The 25,137-nt window shown below is 42.4% G+C and overlaps 1 protein-coding gene across 5 annotated transcripts in view; it reads left to right on the top strand.

The window, feature by feature from the left end:
* Window positions 1-25,137, top strand: part of GNAS (GNAS complex locus) — a 179,131-nt gene that overhangs the window by 87,488 nt on the left and 66,506 nt on the right. For all 5 annotated transcript variants that reach the window (XM_079979689.1, XM_079979688.1, XM_079979690.1 and 2 more), the window contains exons 3-4: window positions 21,025-21,079; window positions 21,165-21,284. In XM_079979689.1, coding sequence (XP_079835815.1) covers window positions 21,025-21,079; window positions 21,165-21,284 — 175 coding nt within the window. The remainder of the gene's footprint in view (window positions 1-21,024; window positions 21,080-21,164; window positions 21,285-25,137) is intronic.

Genomic DNA, 25,137 nt, shown 5'->3' with positions numbered 1-25,137 from the left:
GTGGGGGGTGGGGGTGGGATGGATGTTTGGTTGGGTTTGGGGATTATTATTTTTTAATTTTTTTTGATGTTTTGTAATTTTTACATTTTTTGTTTGTATTGTTTTATTGGTTTTGTTTGTTTAAGGTGTTATTTTGTTCTTAGGGGGAGGGTTCAGGGCTGCCGGGGAGTGGGCCCCAGCCCACAAAATGGCTGGGGCATGTTCCACAGGGGGGGATGCACTGGGACAACCGATCTCAGTGATCACGGGTAGGAGGAGGAGTTACGCTAAGACCAGACCATGTCATTACAGAGGAGGCAGGTTTAGTCGTTGTCTGAGGACTATTCCTGCCTCCGGGTCTGGTCCTGACCGGATGGATACTAGAATCAGCAAGGGATACCCACATGACCTGAAGGTGCTGCTGTGCAATGCCAGGTCAATGATTCATAAGACTACTGCCATCCATGACTTGATCATGGATGGAGGACTTGACCTGGCATGTGTAACAGAGACTTGGTTGGATGAAGCGGATGGGCCTGTCCTTGCCGCTGCTTGTCCACCAGGTTTCTCTTACGCACAGCAACCCAGGTCATGTGGGCGGGGAGGGGGGGTTGCAGTGATTTTTAGGAAGTCATTAGTTTGCACCAGGCGTCCTATTGGGAAGACCCAGTTTTCCGAGTGCATGTTCTGGAAGTTGGGCAATAGGGGCAGTACAGGATTCCTTTTGGTGTACCGACCTCCCCGCTGCACCAAGGATTCCCTGCCCGAGCTGCTTCAGGTCGTGGCGGATGTTCTCCTGGAGACACCTAGCTTGGTCGTCCTAGGGGATTTTAACATCCATGCCGACACGACCTTACAAGGGGCTGCTCGGGACTTCGTGGAAAGCATGGCCTCCATGGGGCTGTCCCTGAATAAGTCTGGCCCAACCCATAGTCGCGGACATGCCTTGGACCTGGTGTTTACCTCTATGGATGTTGGTGATCTGACACTAAGTAAAAGCGAAACGAAAGAAGTGCCATGGTCAGATCACTTCCTGGTGCAACTGGACTTCTCTGCGACCCATCCCCTCTGCAGGGAGGTGGGACCAATTCGGATGGTCCGCCCCCGCCACTTAATGGATCCAAATGGTTTCCAGAGAGTGGTAGGGGATGCTTTATCCCATGTTGATGGCCTTTCAGCCGATTCCCTGGTGGCCCGCTGGAATGTGGAGTTAACCAGGGCTATTGACTGTTTGGCTCCGAAGCGCCCTCTCCGATTGCATGGAGCCCGGACAGCCCCGTGGTTTTCCACGGATCTGAGGGCAATGAAACAATCGTTGAGACGGCTAGAGCGCCGGTGGCGGATAACTCATTCCGAATCTGACCGGACACAGGTTAGAGCTCAACGTCGAGCCTACCAAGTGGCGATAGCGACGGCGAAGAAGAATTTCTTCACCGCCTCTATTGCATCTGCAGAAAACAGCAGCAGGAGACTTTTTCAGGTGGTTCACAATTTAGTGGAACCACCTGCAACATCGGGGCCCAGTACGGGCCACATGTTCTCCTGCAATGATTTTGCAAAGTTTTTTGCAGATAAAATCGCTCAGATTCGGGAAGAAGTAGACTCCACCGTGGGAGCAGGGCCGGGGAGGGAGAGTGCTAGAGTTCTGTCTAGTCAAGTTGAGTGGGATCAATTCCAATCTGTTACCTCCGAGGATGTGGACAGGCTGCTTGGACGAGTGAAGCCAACCACCTGTCTCCTGGATCCTTGCCCATCCTGGCTTATAAAAGCTAGCCGGGAAGGACTGGGCGATGGGCTTCGTGGGGTGGTGAATGCTTCCCTCCGTGAGGGAGCCTTCCCAGACCCGCTGAAAGAGGCGGTTATTAAACCGCTTCTTAAAAAACCATCTTTAGATGCGGCCACGATGGCCAACTATCGCCCAGTTTCAAATCTTCCATTCTTGGGCAAGGTGATTGAGCGAGCGGTGGCCGAACAACTCCAGGCACGCCTGGAAGAAGCGGACCATTTGGATCCCTTCCAGTCGGGATTCAGGCCTCATCATGGGACTGAAACTGCCTTGGTCGCACTGGTTGATGATCTTCGGCGGGCTAGGGACAAAGGTGAGAGCTGTTTCCTAGTTCTGCTGGATCTCTCAGCGGCGTTTGATACCATCGACCATAACATCCTTCTGGACCGTCTTGAGGGGCTGGGAGCTAGGGGCACTGTCATACAGTGGTTCCGCTCCTTCCTCCTGGGCCGTGTTCAGAAAGTGGTGGTGGGGGATGAGTGTTCAGACCCCTGGGCTCTCACTTGTGGGGTGCCTCAGGGTTCTGTCCTCTCCCCCATGCTTTTCAACATTTACATGCAGCCGCTGGGAGAGATCATCAGGAGGTTTGGGCTGGGTGTTCATCAGTATGCGGATGATACCCAGCTCTACCTCTCCTTTAAATCAGAACCAGTGAAGGCGGTGGAGGTCCTGTGTGAGTGTCTGGAGGCGGTTGGAGGATGGATGGCGGCTAACAGATTGAGGTTGAATCCTGACAAGACAGAAGTGCTGTTTTTGGGGGACAGGAGGCGGGCAGGTGTGGAGAATTCCCTGGTCCTGAATGGGGAAACTGTGCCCCTGAAGGACCAGGTGCGCAGCCTGGGAGTCATTTTGGACTCACAGCTGTCCATGGAGGCACAGATCAAATCTGTGTCCAGGGCAGCTGTTTACCAGCTCCATCTGGTACGTAGACTGAGACCCTATCTGCCTGTGGACTGTCTCGCCAGAGTGGTGCATGCTCTGGTTATCTCCCGCTTGGACTACTGCAATGCACTCTACGTGGGGCTACCTTTGAAGGTGACTCGGAAACTACAACTAATCCAGAATGCGGCAGCTAGACTGGTGACTGGGAGCGGCCGCCGAGACCATATAACACCGGTCTTGAAAGACCTACATTGGCTCCCAGTACGTTTCCGAGCACAATTCAAAGTGTTGGTGCTGACCTTTAAAGCCCTAAACGGCCTCGGTCCAGTATACCTGAAGGAGCGTCTCCACCCCCATCATTCTGCCCGGACGCTGAGGTCTAGCGCCGAGGGCCTTCTGGCGGTTCCCTCACTGCGAGAAGTAAAGCTACAGGGAACCAGGCAGAGGGCCTTCTCGGTAGTGGCGCCCGCCCTGTGGAACGCCCTTCCATCAGATGTCAAAGAGATAAAGAATTACCTGACATTCAGAAGACATCTTAAGGCAGCCCTGTTCAGGGAAGTTTTTAACGTGTGATATTTTATTGTATTTTTGCTTTTTATGGAAGCCGCCCAGAGTGGCTGGGGAGGCCCAGCCAGATGGGCGGGGTATAAATAATAAATTATTATTATTATTATTATTATCGCGCCCCTGGGAAAGTAAGCGCAGCTGCTAGCCCCCCTTGCCTCTTCTTCCAGCTCCCCCACCCCACCCCGTGCTGCTTCTCCGGCCCGCCACAAGGTCTGAGGGACGGTGGACCACCCCACAGCTAAAAGTTTTTTGACGAACCCTGGGCTTGTCCCTTGTTTATATTACCTCTGTAATATGTTATGTACACAGATGCCTTCATAAATAAATATTATCTGTAGCATCTATTTTAAGAAATAGTACATGAAATGGGCTATAAATACCTCTATTTACTACCACATGTTGCAGCTCAAATTTATGGCACTTGTCATGGAGGACAGAAATGGTTTAACTTTGTGTTTTGTGGGCTTCGTTGCTTAAGTTGTCATAGGTTTACGGCTTGGCAGAGTTTATTTCCATTTAATGTATAGTATAGTATATACTATACATTAATGTATAGTAACTTTGGCTGCATCTGCTTATGGCTCGTAATGACTTAAAATGCGCCTTTTTTAGATAACTCTTCAAGTGGTGTAGTCTGACCAGTAAAGCCAATAGAGAGACTTTAAAGACAAACAAACAGTGAGGCATCAACTCTCATGGACTAAAGTTCACTTTGTTGATGCACAGAAGTGTTATCCTCAGTTGACACACGCAGGGAGAGGGAGAACTTGCAAGCAATGGAACCAGAAAGCCATGAAATGCAAGGTTTAGCAGTAGGTCTGTGTAGATGGTCCATAGTTGCTTAATACAGTGGTAGAACGCATGGTTCACATGGGCAAGGTTCCAGGCTCAGGCACTGGCTTCTCCAGCTAGGGCTGAGAAATGCTGTGGTATGAAACCACAGAGGCCTGCTGCCAGTCACTGTAGACATAATCTTGACGTGATATAAGGCAGCCTTGTAGCTTTCTGTGACATTTCTGTGTGGAGCCCCAATTATGCAAAGTAAGACCACTAGCGTTCACTAGTGAAAAGGCTGTCTTACTAGTCACGTTAGATTGAACAGATATTCTAGTTTTGGGAATTTGTGGTGAGATCAAAATCAGAATAATGATAAATTAACTACCTTTCACTTGCTATATTCTCCAGGGGGCGATTAAATAGGCCAATTCTGCTTGCTCCTATCTGTAGTCAAGACTCCATAAGATAATTATCTGTGCCTGCTGCATCCTTCAAGACTCCCAAGACACATAAATAATGATACAGTCTAAGTGAGGAATTTTGACTTGTGAGACAGTCAATAGTGTCCCTAGACATGTCTTTGAGTCTAGCAATGTAACAAAAATTAGCACAAGGTCTTTGTTTAAAAAAATGACATTAAGTGCACCAGCACACAGAAGTATTTTTTTAAAAATCTATCTAAAATTCAAGTTCAGTGTATTTCCCATTTGTCCTTTGTGAGCTTACAAGTTGGTATCTTCCAACTAAGGTAATATTTTTATTTTTATTTTTTTGTTAAAGGTGGTTGCCAAGCAGTTTCCCACCTTCCCTGGTATCTAATTGGAATTAATACAGTATATTGTTTATACACTTATACTAGACGCCTGCCTCTTTCTTAAGACTCCAGATGAGATACTACTGCATGGAAACTTTAAGTCCACCATTCTGAACTGATTTATGAAAATGATGATGATGATGATGATGATGATGATGATGATAATAATAATAATAATAATAATAATTTATTTATACCCCGCCCATCTGGCTGGGCCTCCCCAGCCACTCTGGGTGGCTTCCATAAAAACCAAAAATACAGTAAAATATCACACGTTAAAAACTTCCCTAAACAGGGCTGCCTTAAGATGTCTTCTGAATGTCAGGTGGTTGTTTATCGCTTTGACATCTGCTGGAAGGGCGTTCCACAGGGCGGGCGCCACTACCGAGAAGGCCCTCTGCCTGGTTCCCTGTAGCTTTGCTTCTCGCAATGAGGGAACCGCCAGAAGGCCCTCGGCGCTGGACCTCAGCGTCCGGGCAGAATGATGGGGGTGGAGACGCTCCTTCAGATATACTGGACCGAGGCCGTTTAGGGCTTTAAAGGTCAGCACCAACACTTTGAATTGTGCTCGGAAACGTACTGGGAGCCAATGTAGGTTTTTCAAGACCAGTGTTATGTGGTCTCGGCGGCCGGCCCCAGTCACCCACTGATACTGAAGTTTGGTGCTTATGTTATATGTTTTTGTCACCAAAGACAAAAAAATTGCATGATGATTAAAGAAAGAGCCATTTTTACTTTTCAGTGAAGGGTGTTATAAAGTTGTTTATATGCTTAGCTTAGTACACATCTTTGCCAGAAGGCATAGAAATATGGATATGTGGTTTGTGTATTTCTTTATTTGGGCCAATAATAACTCCTCGTATTTCTAATTCATCTTACATGCAAAACTTCCGTTGTTTTATGTGTTCATGTGCCTTTGATGCTTTGACATCAGCTTAAAAGCTGTTGAGTTCAACATTGGCAATCCCAATGATTTCATACAGCTCAGAGATTTGGGAATAGTGTGGCATCTGACTCCAGCTTCATTTGTCGTTTTCATCTCAAAATAGCTCCAGATATTCTAATAAGGTGCTAGGAGCCATTAATGGGACTGGATGAGGGATAACAAAAAGAAACCCAATACAGGCAAGATGGTTGTGTTGGCAGTGGGTGGTTCAGTTCATCCCCGAGGTAGCAGTCACTTTTGTTTTGCTATAGGGCTGCATTCCCCTCTAAGGATGAGATTCATAGAAAAATAGTGCTGATGATGAGAGATGAAGTTCCTAATAGACAAAATAAAAACTGACAAATTGCCAGGGGCATATGCCACCACCCAAGAATTCTCAAAGAACTCAAATGTGACATTGTTGATCTTCTAACAAATATCAGCCTCTGTACCTGAGGATCGGAAAGTAACCAATGTGTAGCCTGGGGGTAAAAAGCTGGGGGATGGGAATCCTGGAAATTACAAGCCAGTTAGCTAGCTTAACCTCTGTCCCAGGAAAACTGGTGGAAAGTATTATTAAAGATAAAGTAGCCAAGTACATAGAATAATAAGCCTTGCTTAAGTAGAGCCAGCGTTGATTCTGCTAGTGCAAGTCCCATCTCATATATCAATTAAGAGTTCTTTGAGAATGTTAGCCAAGCACGTTTATAGAAGTGATCTGGTTGACATAGTGCATTTGGACTTTCAACAAGGTACCTCAGCAAAGGCTTGTGTGTAGTCTTAACAGTCAAGGGATAAGATAAGAGGTCCTCTTGTGGATCAGGAATTAGTTAAGTAGCAGAAAGCAGAGAGTAAGGATCTCTGGAAGAGAGATGCAGAAAGTGTGCTACCCAAAGGATCAGTATGGGAACCTGTGCTTCTTCATAAACAATTTAGAGTTAGTGGTAAGCAGTGAGGTGGCCTGAATTGTTCAGGGTCATTGAAACAAAAAGAGATTGTGAAGCACACCAAAAGAATCTCTCCCGACTGAGAATGGGCAGTAAAATTGCAAATGCAATTCAGTACAGTCATACCTCGGGTTACAGCTGCTTCAGGTTGTGTTTTTTTGGGTTACATTCCGCCAAAACTCAGAATTACTGGAATGGGTTACTTCCGGGTTTCGGCGGCTGTGCGTGCGCAGAAGCACTAAATTGCAACCGGTGCTTGTGCAGACGCGGGTTGCGAACGTGCATCCTGCACGGATCACGTTGCAACCCGAGCGTCCACTGTGTAAGGAAGTGTAGATTGATGCACATTGAGGGGAAGGGAATCTTAATGTCAAAAATGCACCCATGGGGTCTGAACTGGCAGTGACTGACCGCAAATGAGACCTTAGGGTTATAGTAGATAGCCCTATGGAAATGTTAACCCAATGTATGGCAGATGTTGATGGGAGTATCTGAAGAGCATCTTGCTGTGGTCTTCACTGAGACCCCTGCTTTAGTTGTGTCAGCCTCAGCTGCAGGGTGAAACAGAAGGAAGAAAAGACAAAACTACCCACAAGGTACAGGTTCTTATTTGCCCATACTTGACTTCACAAACTAGAGAGATGTCCTACTTAGTGGTAAACGCCTAAGAATTGGAAGTCCTTCCTGAGAAATCTTCACTTGATGCCTTCTCTTCATTCCTGCTGGTAGTGTTAAATAGTTTTATTCATGGTGGATTGATTTTTAATCAAGGTGATTTATATCATTTATCTGAATCTGCAGAAAGGGGCTCATACTTAATATATGCATAAACAGTGGTGCGGATCTGATTATGAAACCTTGTTAATTTTAAAAACCAAATAATTACTTACACTGCCATTTTTACAATCAGGCCTTGCCTATCTTTGCCACTCTGCATATCATCTGCATTCGTTCCTCCTCCTATAGAGGGAATATGTTTAAAGTATTCCCGCATAGGGTCTTTCTCATGTTCAGTCTATTGATTTATTTGTCTAAAGTATTTTTTATCCCTTTCTTAAATTGAAAAAAAGCTCCAGGAGTAGCTTACAGAGCAATAAAAAAAGACACCTTGTGAGGTGAAGCATAGGTGAAGTGGGAATATCTGCATCTGCACACTAGACATATTTCTATCTTTTATTCTTTCCAGTGTTGCTCTTTCTACTACACTCTGCTTTGGTCCTGCCTCACCCACACAAAACAGACAAAAATGCCATGATAGGTGGAGTATTGAGTTATTGTTCAATTACTGAGGAGACTAGAGCATTAGATGAAAATAAAATGCTTTTGATTGTAGGCTAATGTATTAACTAATGTATCTGGTAGAAACATTAATTGAGTTTAGATATTACCTATAGGACCAATATGGGTATTTACAGGTTTTACACAGATTACTTAATACAATCCATATACAGATTATGTAATATTTAATTACTTAATATCATTTAAGAGGAAAATTAGGGTGGAATCGAGTGTTGTGCAAATGAATTTCTGTCCCTCAATGAAGTTTCACCTTCCTCTTTTCCACCTGCACCCTCCAGAGATTGTCTCTAGAACAAAAATCTGTTTTGTTTTGCCCGAAGGAGACAGATGCAGTACAAAAAATGGTTTAGATAACTTTTTAATGGGATCAAATATGTGGCAAGATTGCAAACTTCTGAAATGCACATAACTCAAGAAATGGTTTTTATATCAGTCCTCTGCCTCAAAGCTGCTTTATGGAGCTAAACATCTTTTGGGTCCTGTGTGCTGAACAGGAACAACACAAAATCACTATTCATACACTACTCTAGATTGTGGGCCATTGTCTTAAATAACCAGACGTTTTAAAAGTAAGATATAAATTTCAGCTTGTCTATACTCCTTGGCCTATATGTAAATATTTATTATTCTCATAATTTCTGTTGATCCCAAGATGAGTTTTCTGTTACAAAAACCTAGACTTGTATCTTTTTAAAATGCAGTAAGGTACTCAAGCACAGGCTAATACAATGCTTTCCAGTAATTATTTTATTTTATATTAATGACCAGCTATGTATTAAGTTGGGTGGCCTGAGGTGAAAAATTGCCCTGCTGCCTTTTCCGCACTCTGTTTTAATAGTGGGCATTCAGTAATAAATACGCAGTTAAGTCAAATAGTTACCTTGAACATTTCCCAAGAGGTGCGATCTTGCCAGCAGAATGCCTCCAGCAAGTTGTGCGTACGTCACACCATAACCATCATATCTTAACTGGAAAATTAAGTGGAAACAGTTTTATACTGACCTCAGCCTTTTGCAGCAGTCAAAGTAGAGCAGCTTACATTAGTAGTTTCAACTGGGTTACTCCATCAATTAGTCCATGTGAATTTATAAATATGAAATACCTTTTTTAAAATCATCAACGTCATCAGTCACAAGGTTGAAGTTGATAGGGCATGAATGTATAACAAATGAGTAGTGTGTGTTTTATTGGTATACAGTGGTACCTCGGGTTAAGTACTTAATTGGTCCCGGAGATCCATTCTTAACCTGAAACTGTTCTTAGCCTCCCGCTGCCGTCACGCCGCCGGAGCACGATTTCTGTTCTCATCCTGAAGCAATGTTCTTAACCCGAGGCACTATTTCTGGGTTAGCGGAGTCTGTAACCTGAAGCGTCTGTAACCTGAAGCATCTGTAACCCGAGGTACCACTGTATAGGTAAAGCAAGCCCCAGAGGCTCTGTGGTTTAGACCACAGCACCACCTGCGTCTCTTGCCTTAACGGTATAAAGCCATATCAAAAAAGTGAAAGGATTAGCTACCATCATCCCTGGCCACCATTGGTCATGCTGGCTAGGGCTGATGAGAGTTGGAGTCTGGAGGGTATTGTCTTCGCCATATCTGTTTCAGAACTCCACTTACATTTAAGTTTGAACTGTTTTCTTCCAGTGAATTTATTCAAGTCACTGTTTTAAATGTGGGTTTTCAGCTTCCTAGAAGTAAATGGACAACACACTTATTGGTACAGAAACAAAATATAATGCATGCACAGGCTATAATTTCATTTTCTTACGTTGTATTGTACCGTGTTTGTGTGTGTGATTTTAAGTAATCTTTTGCATCAGTTGACAGTTCAGCTAGCAAAGTTGATGAGGAACTTCATGTTTATGCAAAATACTGATAATGTCACAAATTTAGATATGAGATTTGAATATATATGAAACCAAGGTTATCTTAAAGTTGCCAATTTTGATTTTTGAAACATTAGCACCCTTGGCTAGGGAGTGGGGATGATGGTAGATCTGAGCTGGGCCACTGTGGAATTTAGATTAGGAGTGGTGCCAGGACAGGATCTAGAGCGGAACCCAATGAGTGATGGGTAGAGACAGGGCAGAAAGAGGATTTTACTAGCTTTTCAGACCGCAATAATGGATGCTTAATGGAACATTGAGTGTGTGTTTTTTGGTGGGACCAATGCAATACTGGCTGTTTTTGCAATGCATGAGATTTAATTTTCTGCCTTAAAGACTTATTTCTGCACATTATCTTGAACCCATGTAAGCTATACGTGTTTTAGTAACTTTTAATAGTTATGAGGTTGCACTGTAGTGTTCTGCTTGAAATTTTTCTTAAATTAACTCTTCATGTTAGCAGCCTTTATGCCAGATATTCCCCAAGGCTGTTGAAAAATGGTAACAGCTAGGTGATGTGCAGTGAGGTGGATATAGTTAGGCATCTATTGTGGTCACTACTGTGGTCTGGAAGTTCCTTGCATATACGCTGACATTTCAAGTAAATGTCCACAGGGAATTGAATATTCAGGACCTAAATGGTTTCCAAATGTGTAAAGAGAATAAGGGTTACGGAATGCTGAGTCACATCTCTGTACAACTTAGTGTGGCCCAGATTTGCTAGGATTGATGCACGTTTTATTAAATGACCATTGCTTTTGCCGAAACTAATCAGGATCCTGTATTTATATAGCAGATGGATGCAAGCTTGCATATGAAATGGGATTTGATCAGTCATTTATAAAGTGACTCGAATTGGCTTTGTTTCTCAGTTTAAAATCCTACATTAATTGGTAGTAAATATTAATTGGTCAGGTAACTTTCTTTAAAAAAAAATGGAATTAAATGTAAATAAATACCAGGTGAGATCTTTAAGGGGAGGCTGCATTTTGAATAATCAGAGGCCATTACACTGCTATCTAAAGTTTTTCATAGGGTTATTTCAGTTGACCAAACAAAGTACAAAATATGAAGTAGCACAAAATCATAGCCTCCATAGAACCAGTTGCTTAAGTACATAATATGTATGTTATCACTAATGACCACAAAGTAAGTTGAGATTATTTTGGGATTTTAGATCAGAATGTCCCAGTTTTATCACACTGGCATTCGTGAATCACCATCCTGGATTTTGTCTGCAAGTTTTGCCTGCAAAACAGAAAAATATTATGTCAGTGGTTCATATGAACAAATAGAATTGGAGTAATTTTGTGTTTCACTAAAAAGAGGAGTCCATATACAAAGGAAAGCAATTCATAATAGGAAGCAATTTCCAGCAGAAAGGTCTGAGGCCAAAGAGTTTTGATCACAGAGGGCTTTTAAGTCAAGATGGGCAAAAGCTGTCCAATTGGGGGGGGGGGGCTTTTCCTGGGAATTCCCCAAAACTAAAAAAAACACCACAGTTCAGAAAAGTTCCTGTAACATTTCTAGCCTCTACTATACACCCATTTCCCTCAATATTAATAAATTGCATTGGGGAGGGGGAAGTTGCCTCTGAGAGTCAAATTCTCAGCTCCCTCCAGTCAAGCTTTTCTGAGCATGCTTAAACCCTCCATTGTTCACAAGGAATGAGTCAGGTGGCGTAAAGAACTACTCTTCCCAGTGTCAGCAGTGTAGGCTCCCAAGTGTGGCCAGAATTTATTCATGCAACGTGAGAAATGACTTAGATCATGGGTAGCCAAAGGAATGCCCGGGGGCCGGATCCGGCCCAATCACCTTCTAAATCTGGCCCATGGATGGTCCAGGAATCAGCGTATTTTTACATGAGTGGAATATGTCCTTTTATTTAAAATGCATCTCTGGGTTATTTGTTGGGCCTGCCTGGTGTTTTTACATGAGTGGAATATGTCCTTTTATTTAAAATGCATCTCTGGGTTATTTGTGGGGCATAGGAATTTGTTTCCCCATATATATATATATATATATATATATATATAGTCCAGCCCCCAACAAGGTCTGAGGGACAGTGGACCCGGCCCCCTGCTGAAAACGTTTGCTGACGCCTGACTTAAATGAAGTCACCCTCAGCTTAACTTTGGGAAATGTAGTTTTGTGGTGTTATTTTGATTTTGCTGTGTTTTTTTTCTTGTTTAATTCCTGTTGGTCAGTGAGTAAAAAAGGAATAAACTTAGGCAATAAATGTAAAGATATATATTTTTTTAACTCCACAGCATCCATAGTTCACGTCTGCAGGAATTGCAGGCTTTGACTTTGCTGCTGTCTTCTCCTAGTACCCACCCCTGATTCCAGCTAGCCTTTCACAAATTAAGTATGGAAATAGGAGGGAATGAGAAAAGGGGCAGATGAAATGACATTTGTCAGCTGAGATGAAATGGGGAGGTTGATGGGTTTGTTTTGTATTGGCTAGGGAATTTTCGAACATAGACACGCACACAACACCTGTTCTGAAATCCTTCTTCACGCATCTGGAATTTATAACGGAGGGTTTTTCCTTAATTGAAATTAGTAGGGTAACGCTTAAAAGGCACTTGCGCTTTGGGGATTGTGGTCTGTTTGTAAAAGGTTATGTCTGGCCATTTAGGTGTCTGTTTCCACAGTAGTTCTTGTGGATAAGGTGGCACAGTGCGGAACAGACAGAAGAGTATTCACACTTAGCAAAAAACCTCAAACTGTCTTTGACAACATTGCTGGTTGGGTGGTCTGTAGAATCTTAAGAACGTTATGATTTGTTTTCCGTTTCTGTTTGTGTTATGCACTTCAGTAGGATATTTATATGTTTGTAGAAATATTAAATTTAAAGAAATAAACACATTAATAGGGTGCATTTCTGCCTTAAAATTGTATTAACATAATCCCTACACCACCCACCAATGGATGCTATTCTGATCTGACTCCCTGAGAGGCTATGTTAGAATAGGCGATGATTTACTGCAGAGGTTAAATAAAATTCTTTAAAAAAAAACAAAAACATGCAGGTTTGATATGTGCCCTTTCCTAGTAAAATTGAGGTTACAATAATTAACATAGTAGTGAATTTTCCATATTTGTTTTTTGAACAGTTTCAAAATTAGAACATATACAGACTTCTTGACTAAGATCAAGTTTGAAAAGCTAGATTCTTTGGAAATATTTTGTTGGGTAGTTACTCAGTTTCGGATCCTGGCTTGTTCTCAGACTATATTTAAAAACTAACCACAGTTCCGCAAGTTCAGACATCATTAGGAATTGTGGGTAGTTAAAACTGAAAGCAGATGCTCCTCATTTCCTGGTGCACAAAACTTGGGGGTAGGGTTGAGTACATATACCTGAGATTCACTGTGGCTTGTTCGTGTAGTTTGAAGCTATTGTACGTGATACTTAGTATTACGTGGGAACTGGGTCTGTCTCTCGCTCACCTGCTATTTACCAGAGTAAAGACAAGGTGGCACCTAGCTCTTTGTATTTAAAAATGTAATACATTTTGCAAACCATTTTGTTGGGGTGTTTAAAAGCAAAGTAGGCCTGTGTGCCCACTTCTTTTGTTCTGTAAATTGTACTTGAAAAAAAGAAAGTTAAGATTATATGTCAGGTTTAAATAAATTAATTAATTTAAAAATTGTCCAGCACCTTAGAGACCAACTAAGCACAAGAAGGCTTATACCCAGAACAAACTTAGTTGGTCTCATTTTTTTAATTTTTTAATTTCTACTCAGTCAGACCAACATGGCTACCTGCCTGAATCAATGACAGGTCTGTTTGAGATAGGATTTGGAAAGGGAGCATATTGTAAGGGCAGGATGACTGGGAGCAAGAGGTGTAGGTTCTGTAACTTCAGTGATTTTTATCAGTCATAACTTGTACATTTTTCAACCTTGTATGCATTTATTTTAAGTGACGGTGATACATATTCAACTCTTTCTGCCCGTCATTGAGAAGATTAACATAAATTCATACCCGATTGATTCATACCTGATTGATAGGATCATTGTTCTAACACAAGAGGATCTCTGCAATAGGGCTAGAGTAGTGGAGGACACATTAATAGATTTCATAGCCATTAAGCCATGACGTATGCTAAACCTGTTTGTTTGCTCCAGGCGCAAGTCTTTAAAACCTTGGTTTCAAACCTTAGTTAAAATGGGAACCTTGTTCAGCATGAACTGTTGTTAAGGTTAGGGGCTGGGAGAGGCATACTTTTATGTCCTGACCAGGATGTTAAAAGGGTGAATTAAGAATTTTGAAGTGCTTGACACACTCAAATTGTTGTCTACAAATTACTGCATTTCGTGTTCTAAATCGATGTCCACAGATGAACTCTATTTTGGGGCTCTCAACAGGGTAAAAAAGAAATGAGCGTGCTGCATGTTTCTGTGTGCATGTGTTGCTGAACCCCATAACTTCTCGGGGGTAGGGAACTTCAGACTTAGGCGCTGAATATATAGCCTTTCAATGCTTCCAAGGCTTGAGACGCTTGAGATTCTCCTAGACACACCCTAAAGTCTTTTTACTAGGCTGGCACACGTCCTTAAGCTCAAATAATGCCTTTTGCTTGACTGCATGAAGAATAGAATGGTGTGTATAGAAATTAGCTTATACAAAAGTAAAACTTAGATTTCTTGCTCTGCCCACATTTGTCTTTGGCCTCACCTACCGCGGGCATGTGGCTCTCAGAAGGGAATGGACTGAAAACGTTTCTCCTCCCTGTTTTAAATGGATCGTTGTTGAGGTGCGGGACATTTCACTTCCAGTATGACAGCTAATGGGATTTGACTGCAGCTTGCCTCTTGGGAATAGTTTTATCAGACGCAGCAGGTTTTTAGAATTTTCATGATAAAAAGCTCTTAAAGCAAACATGCATTTATCTTGATTTTGACTCTTGGATATCAAGGAAGTTTTAATGCTGTGATCTTTGACACAGCTTAAATGCAACTTCTTTTTTTGAAGCTATTTGGAATTGTAACTTGTTTTTCTCTGGTGTCTCAAAGAAACTTCAGTGACCTTCCTGACAAACTGACGAAGGCTTCTTTTTAGTCCTTCTAAAACAGTCAAAACAAGAGTCTGATCACAATTGTAACAACTTGCATGGTCCCAGTGGGATTGAAGTTTATTCTAGGGCTCAGTTGGGTCAAAGCATTCTTTGGAAAGCGTTTATGTGGCTGCACCTCAGAACTTGAATTAAAGAAAGATTGAGTGATACATAAAAGTGTATGGAAATGTCTGAGATAAGAATATAAACTCCTGGATAAATGTGACTCTTATAGTTCATTTCTTGCCATTTTGCCTAGTATTAAAATCAAGCAGCTTCTAGGATACATACAGCTGTGTCCATGGACAGTGCCAGGTTTTCTGCTTTTAGATGAACTCCCCCCTTTCTAACCCCCCTCCCAATCAATAAGTTGGGCTGTCTGTTGTTACTTTTAAAGTACCTTGCATATTTCTCTGATCAAATGTTCAGCCTTTTTTAAAAAACAAGACCAGCAAAATAAATTTTAAAAAGTTGAAAATTTGTTTTGCAGGAAGGGTTGGGTTTGGATTATCACAAAGCTCAGCTAAGCAGCGCTGTGCATGCCCTCTTTCCCCCTTAAAACCTGTGGAACAGATTTCTTCTGAACTGTATATCAAGTTTTGTATTTCTGCTCAAATTGGGGCAAACCACAAGCCTTGTGTGTCTGTAGCCACCCTTAAATGCTTTGTGTAAAAAGAGATGTTGGTGACTTAAAAAGAATAAACTTTATATTTTAAAACATTTTATCTTAATGGTCCCTTCCTAATTTAGAAGGATGGAAGCACAATCTGGCAATGTTTTTGAACAGTAATAATTTTAAGAATAGTGAGTAAGATTCAACTAAGTTACTGCTTGAGCAGGATAAGGTCCACTTACATAAAAGGACTCCATCTCCTACACTGCACTTCCATGCCCTCAAAATCTGCTATAAATGGTTGAGGGGAAGCCCAAAGCAGGTTTGGGGGAACGCACAAGGGAAGAAGAATGGGGAAGGTTCTGTTTTGTGAGCAGAGTTCGTTTCACACACTCACACCCCACTTAGTGCTACGTTGAATTTCAACCAGTGTTTCCTCGGTTGTACATTGCTTAAGTCAGCAACTAAAGATTTTCTACACTTGTATAAAGTTCAATTTATCATTGTTACTGATTTGGACAGGTTATTGGTTGAATTCTTGATGTAGGAAACATGGGGCATCATTGTCATGGAAAAATGTACACTTAGTAAATATTACAAAATGAAGTTATACGTTCATTGCTGTAATAAGACTCTTTGTTTACCGAACATGCCATAGGGCCATGGTAACACAGACAGAAATAGGGACTTGAGTGCTCCTGTGTTAAAGACAATGATGACTACCTAGCAGCTTGTCAATTGCAGGAATTTTGCACCACTTTGAAATACATCATCACTTAATTGGCTTATCAGTGACTTGGAAGTCCACTAAACATTTGAACTTTGTTACATATCTTTGGATGCAAAGTCTTCTAACAGGGCCAGGTAATAGCTGGGAGCTTATGACACTCTGCTCAAGAATGACCACTGGCTCCATGTAACTGCTGCTTTTTGTGTCGTACATGCCTCGAATTGAGCCACCTTAAAGCTCCTATTATCCTTAACCATTGACAATGCTGGCTGGAGTTGGAGTGTCACACGTTAGGCATTCCTGCTTTTGAGAGTTGATACTACTCATCATAGCAAGGGTGTAGGTAGTGAATTGTTGGATAGATTTGCACCTAGTGTTATGCACTCATTATTAATAATAATTGGGGTTCAAAAAGCACAAAGCTGTTTTTGAGCATGCCTCTTTGCACTGTGTATTGGGCAAGCTTCACATCCATATGATAGCATTACCAACTAGAAAAATTACTGGTGTCTTCATTACAATAGAATTTTTAGTTGTCCAACAAAGTCCTTCATTAAAACTTGCACTGCAAGGCAATTTATTCCATTACTAGACTGTTGTAATTTTAATTGTGCTCTCCCAACTTTCATTTACTTCACTGGATTTAGCACATCAAATCATACCTAAAGACCTTGGCCCTCATATGAGGGCCAAGGTCTTTAGGTATGATTTGATGTGCTAAATCCAGTGAAGTAAATGAAAGTTGGGAGAGCACAATTAAAATTACTTTCTTTCAAATGGGTTAAGAAAGTGGAGAATAGTTTCATAAATTCAGCAAACTAAAAAAGAGCAGCCGGAAAACCTTTTTAATTTTGACAGGTACTGCACATAACGTCTTTTGGCTGGTGTGGAATGTTGTATTGACTTTTCTTTCTAGCCACGCTAAGGAGAATGTATGCTTCTCAAAGGGTTATGTTTAAGCATAAAAGTGATTACAAAATAATAGATCTGTTATATAATCAAGGTGTATAGGCTTCAAAACAGATCATTGTCAATTAATAGGAATATTATTGGGACCACGGTGGTGAAGGAAAAGCATAATTAACAGCATAATCCTGTATATGTCTACTTAGAAGTAAGTCTGACTGAGTTCAGTGAGGATTACTCTCAGGTTATAGGGTTGCTCTCTTGATGTTTTTGGATTGGTGGATATCATGCACTAAGGTCTATAGGGAGATGCAGGGTGGCTTTTGTAGAACGGTGGTTTTAATCCATAATACTGAACAGATCACACAATAATACATCCCATTAAGCAAAACTTTGGCTTAGAAGGAATACACAGCAGCTTTGCTCCCACTTGCCGCTGTACTATGCTCAGCATGTCATTCAAATCTGGACTTGAGGTTAAGCTCTCTCCAGATGAACTACAAGCTTGTAAACCAAGGTTAGTTCAGATAAATTATACTTTAATATTAAGAACGTTTTAGCCTTCAGATAATAATATTGAACATGTTTGCTTACTCCCCTGGATTTGTCAGGAGAGTTAGCATTATGTTCTGAATTAAGAGCCATCACTTTAAGTACTGGGAAATACTCTTTGTAATAGATCAGCAGAAAAGAGGGTGCTTAATAATCAGGGCAAAATATGTTTCTAAACTAAAGAGTTGAATTACCATTAAGCTAAATGCTGAACCCAAAGTAAAACAATAAGGAGCTCCTGATAGAGGGGTGCCTTGGAAGGAAGCATTCTAGGCCTAAAGACTCCATACAATCCCTACTTTTTACGGGAATTCCCAACCACCTAAAGAATGTATACTGTGTAGAACACTTATTAGCTTTGGGGGATGACAGCAAGTATTTCCTCTTTCATAATGACATGGTGTCTCCAGAATGCAATTTTGGTCCTGAATTTTAGTGTTTTCAAGGTGACAAGGGTAACCAGATATATGCATATTTCGTCTAATCTACTTGTGAGTTCAGCTTCTTTCACTGTATATAATGGCTATCTTTGTGCCATGTTGCCTTCTGCTTCCTTCACCCTAGTTGTGATGATTGACATCTCTGTAGGTCTGGTTCTTCCTCCGCCTCAATAACAATAGTTGCAGCTCTTCCATGATAACGCAGCAGCTGGAGGCTTAAGAGTTAGGCAGCTAGTTTTTGGCCTAGGTACATACTATACAGATTCAGTTTGCAAAAGAATATGCCTTTTCAGTAGCTGGGGAACTCACGTTGCACTCACGTCCTGCTGGTGGACTTCCCAGAGGCATCTGAATGGACACTCTGGGAACAGAATGTACTAGGCTTAGGTATTTAGGATTTCACCAGATCTTATAGCATTTGTGTGTCAGTGCAAGTTCTTTAGTTCTTAGCTTTTTCCACTTTTGAAGCTGCAGATGGGTTTTTCTTTCCTCCAGAAAGTGGTTGCACACACTCATTAGTGTGAATGTAAGTAAATTTTATCAGTCTTGCACTTGTGTTTGTTAAACTGTTTCCTGCAGTCTGTGCACTAGTTTGATTAAAAATAAGGTAGAAATAGGAATACCTTTCAGTACTTTTGACACCCGTATTCTTTCATGGAAGTATCCTCCTTGCCATCGTACGTTGCCATTAAACTCCTTTACAGTGCAATAACCTGGCTTCTGAAGTTAAGTGAGTTAGTATTTTGACCATATATATTTTTTTAAAAAATTGAATCGTGAAAGGAACTGATTCTAATTACAAAATAAATACAAGTCAGTAACATTTAATCCAGGAATGGTGAACGTGTGGCTAGATTACAGCTCCCATCATCACCTATCATAGGCTATTCTGGTTGGGGCTGATGGGCTCTCCATTCTGTTTTAGTATTGTGAGGGCTATAGGCAAAGCAATACACTGGCTTTTCTTTTTTTTAAGAATAACCCAGCCACAGTCTGGATTGATCACAGGATCTAAAAGAATGTTGTACTAGGAAACACCCAAGAGTTCTATAATACATGTTCATTCTTAATAATTCAAAGCAAATGTGATGTGCCATATCATGCTCTATACAGTGGTGCCCCGCAAGATGAACGCCTCGCAAGACGGAAAACCCGCTAGACGAAAGGGTTTTCCGTTTTGGAGGCGCTTCGCAAAACGAATTTCCCTATGGGCTTGCTTTGCAAGACGAAATGTCTTGCGAGTTCTTGCAGGTTTTTCCCCCTTCCCCCCCCTTTTCCTAAGCCGCTAAACCGCTTATCAGCTGATCCGCTAAAAGCCGCTAAACCGCTAATAGCGCTAATCCACTAAGCTGTCAATGGGCTTGCTTCGCAAGACGAAAAAACCGCTATACGAAGAGCCTCACGGAACGGATTAATTTCGTCTTGCGAGGCACCACTGTACATCTTTAGTATCCATTTGTGTGCATTTCCATGAATGTGCACTAGGTTTAAGATGCCTTCATCCCATACTCAGATACTTCTATAGACTCAGGAAATCTAGTTGCAGAATAACCTTTTGGTTTCACTTTTTGGAATGTGAATATTTGAAGAGAAGTATTTCTACACACCTTTTCTACTCCTGCAAGCTACCGTAGCAGAAATGTTTAGAGCAGAGCGCATTTTTATTTGCTCCTGATATTTTATTGCTGGCAATAATTATTTGTAGCTTCTTTCTGTATACAATAATTTTGCATTGCTACAACCAGAAATGATCTCAAAGAGCCTGCGTGACTACATTAAGAAACTTTTCATCTGTCTGTGTGGGAGCCAGTGATAATTTTCTCTGTCCCAAACTCTCCTACAAGATTGAGAGAATTTTTTCTCTTACTCGGAGGGGAGTTGTATGGAAAACCAATGCTGGGATGGCTTGTGCCGCATAACTGGGATGCTTATGGAAAACCCCTCCCCCCAGTCCCCACTGCCCAGGCCTTAGCCAATCTCTGCTTGCCTCCGCCCATCAAGGGGCCACCCACTCTTCTCACCCGTTAGTTGTCACCCCAGCACAAACCAATTGAGAGACAGGATTTCCTCTGTGGGACCAACCCCACGTAGCCAGTGTCACCCCTTTCAATTGGATTTGTAGAAAGAACATGGAGATGAAAATGGAAGAGAATGGCCGTTGCGAGGAGCGACTTTCCTTTGGAACTTGCAGTTCATGGGCCGTGTGTTGAACCACCCTGAGCTAAACCATGGTTTGGCTTAGCATTGTGTGCAAACCCAGGTTCATGTTTTGTCTCCCCCAAACAAACTAGGAGCAATGTGTCAAGAACAAATGCCCTTCATTGACTTGGGGTGAGACAGACCATGAGCTCAGGTTGGCACACACCAAATTTTGTCTTAAGCTCCTGGCAGCTCAGCAGCAGCATCAGGGGCAAAGTGAAGCAGCTGCAATTTTCTAAATAACCACCAGCACATTTACTCATTCACACTCTGTCATAGTTTGGCTTACATGTGAACTAGGCCAATGTGTGTATTTTTGTCAGTTGAACAAGTGTGGAGTCCCTGTTTAGGAACTTATCCCTGGAGTTTCTGATACCCAAAGCAGTGTAAGTGATTTCCTTAATCTTAAGACAATGCAACTTTGTTAGGTTGTTTCAGATATATTACAAGAAACATGCGTTTGAAATCAGAATCCATTCTTCAACTCTTTTATATCCCGCTCCCCGCCAAACTTAGATTTGGTGTCTAGCAGCTGGCTGGCTAGATGATTTATTGAAGATTATTTTTCTTGATAGAAGTTCTTTGACTTTTGTTTTCCTCTTCAAAGCTATCTCTCCATGATCTAGAAATTTAATTTGTTATTTTCTTGGTTACAGGGAGAAAAAAATGAAAATTCAGGATATTAAAAACAATATTAAAGAAGCTATAGAGGTAAGTCTACAAGCTTTTCCTGGTTGCTTTGAACTAAAATTTTAACCCGTCACTTTCTGATAACATTTTATCTCTTTTCCTACAGACAATAGTGACAGCAATGGGAAACCTGGCACCTCCAGTTGAACTAGCCAATCCAGAGAATCAGTTTCGAATTGACTATATATTAAACTTAGCAAGCCAGATAGATTTTGACTTCCCACCAGTAAGTATAAATTCTTATTTGCAACAGGCTTACGTTGCATTGGTTTTTAGTTTTCATTTCTTATCAGTGCTGATTTCTTGCAAGGATAGAGTGCAGTGAAGTGAGTTTCCCAATGCATATAGTTCTCTATTATGATCCCAAATATTCATGAGTCGGTTCGCCAAGTTATTGATATAACAGTGTTGAAGCATCATATGAGCTACTTTCCCTTCTGTATACTTATAGAAATCATCATCAGCCTATAGTCAGGGCGGTGTTGGTTGGACATTGGAAAGTGAAGTGCAATATATATATATATATATATATATATTTGTCTCCAGTGGAGTTAAAAGCAGTATGGTAAATGAAGTTCAGGAGTACATTTAAAGTGGATGGGCCATGCCGTTAATACGCAGTAAATGCAATCAGGCAAAATCCTAGTCGATTTCTCTGTGGCCCTTGATTTTGTAAACATGTTTTCTGCCACCAAGTGACAGGTGCTGATTTTCTTAGTAGTAGTAGTTTGAAATACTTATTTCGCGTATACCCTTAGTATTGAGAAATAGGCAACTAAATTGATGAAATCTTATGCTGTGGACTCAGAGTTAGGGACATGTTTAGAGCTGCTCAAGAAATCCATGGATAAGCTGAGATTTGAAACTGGACCTAAGTTCAGCTATCATATGTTGTTATCATTGTAAAGCAGTTTAAAATATTGGCTGTGTTTGTACATAACTCTTAAGCTGTAGCTTGCTGTCTCCTAGACGAGCAAACAAACCATAGTTTGCTTCTCCAAACTTAGTTACTCCTGCCTACTCTTTGCTGCCTGCCTGACATCCTGTACTGGCATTGCCTCACCTTGTTACTAGCTCCTGGTTGTGCAAACAGGCCAGGGAAATCTTCTCATAAGTTTTCAGCCATTCCTGTTATGCCCTGAGTCAAGCTAATTTCCCCCCACCCCACCTGCATCACAGAAACACCAAGTGCACTCTCAATAATCAAATTCCTTAGCTCTATTCTACTTCTCTAATGGAGTGATTGACTTTTACAGGTTTTCTGCTAGTATCTTTTTGTGTTGTATTGAAAGATCGGTGTTTTGTTCCTGTGAAGAGTTAATTATTTTTGCTGTAAGTAGGTTTAGCAGTCAGGATAGCCAAGTGTATATTAATTAGTCAGTTGACATAAATGATCATTAAAAAAACTCCCCCTCTCCTTGCAGAGCAACTGGGTCTAACTTGTGAAAGGCAACTTGTCATGGAGGAATTGGGAGAATGGAGAAGAGAGAGCTTGTTGTCAGGCAGATTTAAGAGTGAGGACATCTTTGGGGGGGGGGGGACAGTCTGGTGAACAGTTTTGGTTTTTTTTCAGCTGCTTGTGCCTGTGTAGCTTGGTGAGTATTAGGTCGCCAAACAAACCATGGTTAAGGAAAGTTGTTTTGTTCTGAGTTATTGTGAAACCATAGTTAAAACAAGTGACAATTTGTAACTCAATAACAAATCATCGCTTCACATTGTAATTTATTACCAGAAAACAAACTTTAGTTTTCTGGCTGTGCATATATGTATAGGAGTTAGACTCCTTAAAATTTTACTCTCAAATTCCTTATAAATAAGGATAAGAGATAATATGATATGAACAATCAGCTGGGCACAGCTCAATACTAATATGCCTTCTGTCTAAGCATGAATTCCCTATCCCTCCTGTTTGTGATCAGCTGTATTTTTTGCCTCTTTAGTGGAGTAGGAGAGCTGAGGGGGAAATCACATCTGGCAGCCAATGTTGGCTTCAGATAGTACATGGGTAGAGGGGTCTAAAAAGCCCAGGACACAAATTTTCCTGGCCCTCTAGTGGCTGTGGTCTAGGAGGCTTAGTTTAATAGTAATAATAATAATTTTATTATTTTTACCCTGCCCATCTGGCTGGGTTTCCCCAGCCATTTCCCAGTTCAGTCAGAATCAAGTATACAATTCTAGAGTTAATACTAAACACATTTTAAAAAGGTAAAGGACTCCTGACAGTTAAGTCCAGTTGCAGACGACTCTGGAGTTGTGGCGCTCATCTCGCTTTACAGGCCAAGGGAACTGGCATTTGTCTGCAGACAGTTTTTCCAGGTCATGTGGCCAGCATGACTAAGCCGCTTCTGGCGCAACGGAACACCGAAACCAGAGCAGCACACGGAACTGCCATTTACCTTCCTGCCGAAGTGGTACCTCTTTATCTACTCACACTTTTTTTGGTGTGCTTTCGAATTGCTAGGTTGGCAGGAGCTGGGACCGAGCAACGGGAGCTCACCCCGTTGTGGGGATTCGAATCGCGACCTTCTGATCAGCAAGCTCAAGAGGCTCAGTGGTTTAGACCACAGCGCTACCCGCGTTCCCACTAAATACCGTATTTTTCGCCCTATAGGACGCACCGTCCCATAAGGCGCACCTAGTTTTTTTGGGGGGGGAATAAAGGGGAAAAAATTATTTTCCCCCCAGGCGCGGGGCTGGGGCGGGGGAAGCCCGAGCTTCCCCTGACCCCAGCCCCCAAACAGGCAGCTCTCTGCAAGCAGTGGGAGCCCAGCGCTGGCTCCCGCTGCTTGCGGAGAGGTGCGTGAAGGCTGGACACACTGAGCTCAGCGAGCGCAGGTTCAGCATGCAGGCAACTCTCCGCAAGCAGCAGGAGCCCAGCACCGGGCTCCCGCTGCTTGCGGAGAGGTCCGCGAAGCCTGGACGCGCTGAGCTCAGCGCGGGCAGGCTTCAGTATGCAGGCAACTCTCCGCAAACAGCGGGAGCCCAGCGCTGGGCTCCCGCTGCTTGCGGAGAGGTGCGCAAAGCCTGGAGAGCAAGAGGGGTCGGTGCACACCGACCCCTCTCGCTCCCCAGGCTTCAGCGAAAGCCTGCATTCGCCCCATAGGACGCACACACATTTCCCCTTCATTTTTGGATCCCCCATAGCCACTTGAGGGCTGTGAAAATTTGTGATCCGGGCTTTTTAGACTCACCTACCCATGTACTAGGGACGCAGGTGGCGCTGTGGGTTAAAGCCTCAGCGCCTAGGACTTGCCGATCGAAAGGTCGGCGGTTCGAATCCCTGCGGCGGGGTGCGCTCCCGCTGCTCAGTCCCAGCGCCTGCCAACCTAGCAGTTCGAAAGCACCCCCGGGTGCAAGTAGATAAATAGGGACCGCTTACCAGCAGGAAGGTAAACGGCGTTTCCGTGTGCGGCTCTGGCTCGCCAGAGCAGCGATGTCACGCTGGCCACGTGACCCGGAAGTGTCTCCGGACAGCGCTGGCCCCTGGCCTCTTGAGTGAGATGGGCGCACAACCCCAGAGTCTGTCAAGACTGGCCCGTATGGGCAGGGGTACCTTTACCTTTACCTTACCCATGTACTATCTGAAACCAGAGGTGTGCATTGTTTACCAAATGCGAAATATTTTGGCATTATTTTCAGCTCTCCTACTCCACTACTTGCACTAAAGAGACCATCTGAATAATTCTCACTAAGTGAAAATCCTCATTTTGATCTTGTATCACTGAATGATTTAGAGTGCTTGCTCACCACAACAAGCATAGATCACCACGAGCAGAATTTACTTGCATATTACTTATTTTGCTCTGAAGAATACTTTGGAACCATTGAATGCACCATCCTTTCTGCCACCTTCAGAGTTAGAAACAAGAAATTTGTCTTATATTTTAAAAGAACCTGTGATTTCCAGAACACTAGCAGCACAAAGGACCTTTTAAGGACTTGCATGAAGGCTACTCGATACTCAGTACTTCCGTATTGTAGGGTAAGCCTGTGAACAGCATACTGCTGTCTTTTGGAGAGGCCAGTGTTTGATAAAAGGGTTACAGGCATATGCACTGGCTAAGAAAGTGACCTTGTAC

This window comes from Podarcis cretensis (genome assembly GCF_951804945.1).
Source record: "Podarcis cretensis genome assembly, chromosome: 6".
NCBI lineage: Eukaryota > Metazoa > Chordata > Lepidosauria > Squamata > Lacertidae > Podarcis > Podarcis cretensis.
The sequence above is the reverse complement of the archived record's forward strand: the minus strand, read 5'-3'. Positions and strand labels throughout refer to the sequence as shown.